Below are 8,430 nucleotides of genomic sequence, written 5' to 3' on the forward strand. Positions count from 1 at the left end.
TCGGTCGAATTACTGGATATGGCAGTTAGGGGAGGAGCTATATAGCAGCCTCTGCTGTGGGTGAACTCTTGCAACTTCCTGTTGGGAAGGAGAATATCCCATAAGTAATGGATGATCCATGGACCTGGATACACTACAACAGAAATAAATTTATCAGGTAAGCATAAATTATGTTTTTTTTATTACTCTTAAACATTTTTGAGCCAGACTACAAGTGGAAAGCAATATTTGCGCTCCACTTGTAATCTATCCTTTTATGTGTATTTTATGTTCCTTTAAATATGCAAACCTCATATATAGTTGATATAGTGATCACATTGTATTCTATTTTTGGCATTGGTTTTCCTTCTATATTTGCTATTTATGTTTTACAGGAATACATCACTCATCTTGATCCCGTATCTCAGCTGGGCTTGAACTCAGACAGCGTTGTTGGTTATAGTATTGGTGACATCAAACGCACAAGCAATGCAGAGACACCAGAATTGCTGCCTTGTGGGTATCTTGTGGGTGAGAATGATACCATCTCGGTATCAGTCAAAGGTAATCTCTTTAGTTTTATAATTATTTCTTGAAATGAGAAAAATGTATTTCATTTATGTTAAAATAATAACAAATAATAAAGAAGCAGACACTAAGGTTAGGAATTGGGCTATGGTTATGGATTGTTAATAAAGTTGGGTTCAGGAATTATGTATTAGGTAAGGGATAACCCCAAGAGAGATACAATACATTGTTAAAGGGACATTAAACACAAATTGTAAACTACATGGTTATGAACCTTCATATCTGAAAATAATTTTGAAATGAAATCTGCATCTTTATTTTGTCAAATGAGTATATTGTTTTATGTTTATACTTATTACTGATTTCCGTGTCCCTCAGAACAAAAGAACCCCTGTTAACCAATCAGAGACTAATATTCGGATATAGCACAAACTCTGTTTGCACATGTGCAGATTGGGGTAGCCTGCAACTCAGTTATTATTACAAAGAATGAGTTTCCTATCATGATTGTTGATGCAAAATTGATAATCTACCTTTTAAAAGCTTGTGACACCTCAGAAGCTCAGGGAGTAAGGGGAAAGTAAACAAAAGCCACATAAATTGCCTTAAAGTATTAACCCAAGCCTCCATGGTAGAAATTCAAACAAGCACAATTTTTAGATGTATTTTACAGCAAAAGGTTGCACAATAAATAATGAATATATAGTGCAATAATGAAACTTTTTTTGAGTTGTTGAAATGTCAAGTTTAATGGTTCTTTAAGCATTGCATTCCTCAGGATTTACAAACGTTTGTAGCATGTAATACAAGATACATTTAAACAAGTTCACAAGTTCACACCTTGGACGTATACGTAGTTAGGTTGCTCTTAAAGGGACATTAAAGTAAAAATTACACTTTCATGATTCCGATAGAGTGTGCAATTTTTAAGAGAGTTTCCAATTTACTTCCATTATCAAATTTGCTCAGTTATTTGAAATGCACACTTTCTGAGGCACCCGCTCCTACTAATCATTTGCTCAAGTTCACAGTGTATATGTATACTAGTCTGTGATTGGCTGATAGCTGTCACATGAAATTCAGACTAGGTGTTATTAAATTGTCTTTTTATTATGCACATGTTAATTATGCAGTTCTACTGTATTTAATGGTCCTTTCATTTTTGTAATGTTCCTTTTATTTAGGGCTCTCCGAGAACAGTTTGGATTGCCTGGTTTTTGAGACTCTTATTCCAAAGCCTATATTACAGCGGTACGTCTCCCTTCTCATGGAACACAGGAGAATTATCTTGTCAGGGCCTAGTGGAACTGGTAAAACCTACCTGGCGAATCGCCCTTTCTGAGTACATGGTGCTGCGTGAGGGAAGAGAACTTTCAGATGGATCTGTTGCCACCTTCAACGTAGATCATAAATCCAGCAAGGTACATACAGGGATATACAGCTGAGCAATAACAATGACTAAATATTGGCCTAATCCTTTTTATTTAATTAAATTATTCTTTATAATATCTATTTTAGAATTGGCTTGGTGAATACCATAAAATACATTTCTCTGTACAGGAAAAGCAGACGTTTTTTTGTTGGCATCTAACAATATTTGTACATTATTTATTGTCAGGAACTTCGGCAGTACCTTTCCAACCTGGCTGATCAGTGCAACAGTAAGAATAATGCCATAGACATGCCACTTGTCATTATTTTAGACAACTTGCACCATGTTAGCTCCCTGGGAGAGATATTCAATGGACTTTTGAACTGCAAATATCACAAATGGTAAGGCCAGATTATCAATTTAGTTACCATGATTAGGTTTATAGAATTGTCTCTTAATTTTTAATGAATCTTAACTAATTCCTCTGTGTTTTCTTCAGTCCATACATCATTGGGACAATGAACCAGGCCACTTCGTCTACGCCAAACCTCCAACTCCATCACAATTTCAGGTACGTTATTTTTCATTCTATTTATCAGACTGTTTTGATGTTTATTACTCTCTAGACTGATAACTTTGTGATATAGAGAGAGATTTACACAGAATACTTTAGAGGTTCACTTTACTAAACTGTGATCTGCATACAGGGATAAACAGACTACGCAAAAGGATTAAAGGACCACTCAATGCAGTACAATAGCATAATTAACACGTGCAAACTAGAAAGACAATGATTTAACACCTACTCTGAGTTTCAAATTAGCAGTAGATATTTTTTTCTGACAAATTATTTTTTTCTCCCATTTTCCGGCCCCTGTATCATGTGACAGACATCAACCAATCACAAACTGGTATACGTATACCCTGTGAGCTAGTGCACATGCTTAGTAGAATCTTGTTCCCCAGAAAGTGTGAATAGAAAAAGGCTGTGCCAAATTTGATAATGGATAATGGAAAGTGTTTTTAAACTGCTGCTCTATCTGAATCATAAAAGATTATTTTGACTTCAGTGTCCCTTTAAGCATTTTTTCTGTGGCTTTGGCATTCGGTTGGTTAACAGGCTTTTACTACATTTTCCTTTGGTCGTATTAATTATTTAGTAGCTTTAGGTTGTAATGTCCATTTAAAGCTGTAAATGTTGTTGTTCTGTGCCGTCCTGCAGGTGGGTGCTATGCGCAAATCATACTGAGCCAGTCAAGGGATTTCTCGGGCGCTACCTCAGAAGAAAACTCATTGAGACAGAAATAACCTGCAGGACAAGAAATGCAGAATTAATTAAAGTTATTGACTGGATACCAAAGGTTGGCAACATCTCAACAAGTTCCTAGAAGCTCACAGTTCCTCTGATGTGACAATTGGTGAGCACCATTTGTATTGGATTGGATTCATATCATGCATTATGAACATAATGAGGTGTTATACGTTATATTAAAAAAGTATATATATGTTTTTTAGCTTTTTAAAACACAGTATAATTACAGATTTCCAGAAAGGCCTACATACAAAAATAAACTTTATCAGTAGAGCAGTGTATTTTCCCACTGGGCTTTTCATCTAAAGGTTCCTAAATAAAATTACCTTTCTATGCTTCACCCTAAAGGAATCAGGCAATCAGAGGTTGTAGTGCAACCAGTTGCAGCCACTGATTGGCCGTTATCCTTTTGGTGGTGTGGTGCAGTCTGGGTATGTTTGCATAACATTTTATTTTTATTGTTTTTTATCCCATAATAGCTCTCTACTAACACAAGTCTTATGATTCATTTCAGCCAATCAAAGTCTGAAATATTTGATGAAAGTAAAATGACTGTTTTGATTGGTTTAGCTATATGTCCCAGTGTGGCTCAAAACACATACATTGTTTGTGCATTTGAAGCACGAAAAAGAGACAGTTTTTCACATTAAAACACTACACCCCCTCCTGTGGATGCCTTTAATCATAATGGCAAAGTGTTGCTGACATAACATGTGTTATATGTCCATTATATATGTATTATATATGTATTATATATGTATATTGCACATACTCTCTTGTAAGATTGTATAAAGAATTTAAAGGTTTTGTGGTGCAAATTATCTGTTTACTGAACTCATGATCTTGTTGCTCTAAAGTTCATTTTTTGTGCCCTGTCATAAACTTTATTAAACCCTTAGCTTGTTTACAAAATTTCATTGTCAACTAAATGAATAATATTGGAGAAAATATTAAAAATACTTAAAGGGATACTAAGATCCAATTGTTTTCTTTCAGATAGAGCATGCAATTTTAAGCAACTTTCTAATTTACTCCTGTTATCAATTTTTCTTCATTCTCTTGCTATCTTTATTTAGCAGGAATGTAAAGCTTAGGAGCCGGCCCATTTTAGATTCAACACCTGGATAGTGCTTGCTTATTGGTGGGCTTACATTTGGCTAACCAATAAGCAAGCATAACCCAGGTTCTGAACCAAAAATGGTCCGTGCTAAGCTTTAAATTCCTGCTTTTTAAATAAAGATAACAAGAGAAAGAATAACATTGATCATAGGAGTAAATTAGAAAGATGCTTAAAATTGCTCCTCTATCTGAATCATTAAAGAAAAAAAAATTGGGTTTAGTATCCCTTTAAGTTAACCATGCGTATTCATATATTAAAAGTAACTATAATTTTTTCTAATTTTATCATCTGTTGATAATAACAACATTGTTTAAATACAGGGATTGTGAGACATAGATCAATAAAGACAAATGAACATTATATTAACAGAAACTACTTATTTTATTATGTGTTATAAAAACCTATCTTTTATCACAGATTGTGTCTTACGATTTACCCAAACCTCTGACGCACTAAGCTGAGGATTCTCAGCACTATCAGTGTTCTGCCCTGGGAATGTTGCCAGCCTGGTGGCATTATCTAAAGTAGCCAGGTGGGGGGCAGTGTAATACATATTTTATAGCTAGCAAAGCACAAATGAATTGCCCATTATACCATACATTTGCTGTGATAGAAGGTTTTCTTGATGATTTGTGTAGCCTTTTTCTAATTTCTTGCACCTTTCTGTTGGTACAGGACCACGTCTGTTCCTTCCTGCCCAATAGATGTTGATGGTTCAAGAGTGTGGTTTACAGATTTGTGGAATTATTCTATTATACCCTATCTTCTAGAAGCTGTCAGGGAAGGACTGCAGGTGAGAGTCTCTTGAGAAATTTACATTTAATGATAAAAAATCATTGGAGATAAGTATTGTCACAAGCATTAACTATTTAGTTGCCATAAAGGACTCTAATGCAGAACGAGGACAATGACTGAGTGTTCTCAATGCATTGCTACTGTAACTAAATTTGTCGTCTCCTCTCCTGCCAGAGAGGGCGGCTGTGCAGTGACTAAATCTACGCACTGCATTGCTACTGTTATTAGGATTTATCTAACCTTTTGGCAGCCATGGAGGGCTCTCGGTGCAAAGAGATGGGCAGTGTTTGAATGATCAAATGTATTTCTATCGTCAATTTACCTCCTTCTGTTTCTATCCTTTGTTAAAACTTAGCTCCTGACCATGAGAGTATACTGAGATGAGTCCAGAAGTGTGCACATGTGAAATATATATAGGTGTACAAAATAGAGCGGATACTCCCACTTAAACAAAGGGTGCAGGCAAATGTTGTTTTTTTGATGTGCCAATAAAGCACTATATTTGCACTAATCCAGTGAGTGCATACCTTCTATATATTTATTAGACTTACTGTATTCATTTTAAAGGGATGTCTAGTTAGAAAGTGTTATTTGTCGCTTGTTATATTGCTAAGCTTTATTGTATTTTCTCTCGAGAAACAAACTTTTTATGGTAAATTCTTCTAGTACTTAATACTTACAATTCAGTAGAAACAGGGATTTTGTTGTATTGAACTTTCAATAAGTTTCCTTTTTCTTACACACCAGTTGTATGGCAGAAGAGCCCCCTGGGAAGATCCAGCTAAATGGGTTATGGAAACCTATCCATGGACTGCCATACCGCAACAGCATGAATGGCCCCCTCTGCTTCAGCTTAGACCAGAAGACGTTGGTTTTGATGGGTACTCTGTGCCCCGGGAAGGAACATCCAGCAAACCGGTCCCACCCCAGCGACGTAGAAGGCGACCCTCTGGTAAGTTTTTTTAACTCTTAATTGGATTGGACTACAGACTGTTCATCTTAAAAGTGCATTAAACCCATAGATTCAATTACACAAAAAGGTCATTTTTAACGGGACATTCTAAATGCAAAAGTGACATTGCTATTATTTGTTATAATATGTCATTTTTTTCCTTACTGATTCGTAGCTAACTATGGGTTTAACCCTCACAAATGGATTAAACACATAGGTAAAGTACTACTCAGGTGCCACAAGCATTGCAGCTCTTAAGCAAAAAAAGCAGTCAGGGATTGGTGGGTATATGTGACTTCTGCTCCTGATTGGTTTTAAAGGTGTTAAAAAAGTAGGTAAACATATAGCGCCAAATTACAAGTGGAGCGCTATTTAATGCTTCCGCTTTAGCTTTAACTGCTGTAGAAGTAAGCTTTTTTTGAAAGTCGGGTTGCACTCATATTACAAAGTTGAAAGTAAAAAGTATCGGCTCGTGTGCTAACCCAACACACATAAAAAAAAAAAAAAACGAAGTAACAATATTACATGTGCGATAACCTATTCACCTGTAGTAGTCAATGGAGCAATAAAGTGGGGAAAAAACACCCTTCTCACGCGCAAACATATTCTGCTATATGCAGATCATTGCAATGTGAAATATATACAGTAAATACACACTATAATACTTTATTAAATATGAATATTGCATAAATATGCTTTTACATGTTTTCATCTACTTCAGTGCAAAGGGCTCCAATTCACTCTCTCTCTCTCTCTCCATTTATATGGATATATATAGGAATATCTATTTAAAAATACATAGAACATATTCTGCTATATAGAGAACATTGGAATGTAAAATATTTGTGTATATTTGTGTATATCTATACAGCGTATCGTTTTGACTTTCAACTTGTAATACGAGTGAAAACCCGACACGACAAACACCCAAAATAAACCAATTATCGCTCGCACATAACCTGTTAGCGCTCCACTCGAAATCTGGCCCATAATTAGCTATGATCTGTAAAGCTTGTGAATGGTATTGAAGGAAAAACAGACTAAGAATGTATAAGGCTTTTATCGCAGCAGAATTTTGTTAAAAACACACAACAGTTCTTGAAATTTGACCTTCTGTGGTTTGATAACGTGTTTCACTATCACAACATTTTTTCACTTGCTGGTATTTTTATCTTGCAGATGAATATGCTTATGAGGGCTACAAGAGGCAGCAAATTATTCCTGTCCCCAGAGCTACGACAGTGACTCAAACAGTAACAGTCTCATGATGACATCCTGGATTCATCCCTCGAATCCACACTATGATTCTACAGTGACAGGCAATGAGTTGCTTCCTCTTTCAGTCCTGCACATGCAGGACGGCTCACTGACACTCTTACCTGTGATAGGAGCAGGCGTCCGACTCTTGGAGTTGGCAGCTGCCAGTACTGGACCTTTTTATTTGACCTTATTGTGGGTGCTGGCCGCCCTACTGGACTAGTTTTGTTTTTTGTTTAATAATGTGTAAGAATACAAACTGCACTACTGCTACTTCCTTATGTTTAGTTGATACAGGGCATGCATGCCTTTAACACTGAAGATGTTTTAAGTTCTAAATATTGTGAAAGAAATAATATAAGCAAAATTGTGCCGTGCACTGTCCAGAAGGAAAGTAGATGTTTCACTTGCCTTTGCTGCTTTAAACCAAACACACACACTCACTCACAAAACTCACACACACACAGGGGTGCTGGTCACACCAGCCTGACACAATAACCTCAGCTTCAGATAGCAACGGTGCTAACGGTTGTCTTGGCTATGGCGTTTTCCTCTGACAAAGGGGGGTGGGCGAGTATGTGGTGCATTGCAGGGAAATGCCCAACTTTCCCCTCCCATGCCCAAGAGATATGTTCTTCAAAAATTGAATTGTCGACTTACAAGAGAACTCTTGAAATGATATACATTGATTTAAATCATTGAGAAGATATTGTGGAATATGGGCTTAATCATAGAAGAGATTTGCTCTTTAATTTGTTCTTAATTCTAATTACATAATATAAAAAATACATAACTTGTTGTGGAGATGTATTGTTAAGAATGTGAATATATAGTCTCTTGTGTCATATTGAAATGTGAAATCTCTTTTTGGTCTAAAGAGAAAAAAAAATCCTCTCTAATATAATATGTGTGCCAGGAATTAATACCATCCCAATCTATGCAGTTGAAAAGACAAAAATTGTTACCAGGCTTTTTATGAAGTCAAAGTACTAGTAACAAGGGTTAGGTCTAATTCTTATTGGTGCAAAACATTCTGTGCTTCAAATATTTTTGTCTAAATTTACATTGAAAGTGTGAGACATTTTAATTTGTAATTTAAATTAGCCAATGAACAT

The 8,430-nt window shown here is 35.9% G+C and overlaps 1 protein-coding gene across 1 annotated transcript in view; it reads left to right on the plus strand.

Annotated features, from left to right (window-relative positions):
* Positions 1-6,994, plus strand: part of LOC128636275 (neuron navigator 2-like) — a 474,377-nt gene extending 467,383 nt beyond the window's left edge. The window contains 11 exon segments of the mRNA XM_053689311.1: positions 375-543; positions 1,692-1,840; positions 1,842-1,928; positions 2,126-2,280; positions 2,379-2,450; positions 3,102-3,238; positions 3,241-3,297; positions 4,987-4,998; positions 5,001-5,104; positions 5,854-6,058; positions 6,930-6,994. Coding sequence (XP_053545286.1) covers positions 375-543; positions 1,692-1,840; positions 1,842-1,928; positions 2,126-2,280; positions 2,379-2,450; positions 3,102-3,238; positions 3,241-3,297; positions 4,987-4,998; positions 5,001-5,104; positions 5,854-6,058; positions 6,930-6,994 — 1,212 coding nt within the window.
* The last annotated feature ends 1,436 nt before the right edge of the window (positions 6,995-8,430 follow it).

This window comes from Bombina bombina, chromosome 7 (assembly GCF_027579735.1).
Source record: "Bombina bombina isolate aBomBom1 chromosome 7, aBomBom1.pri, whole genome shotgun sequence".
In the NCBI taxonomy this organism is placed as follows: Eukaryota; Metazoa; Chordata; class Amphibia; order Anura; family Bombinatoridae; genus Bombina; species Bombina bombina.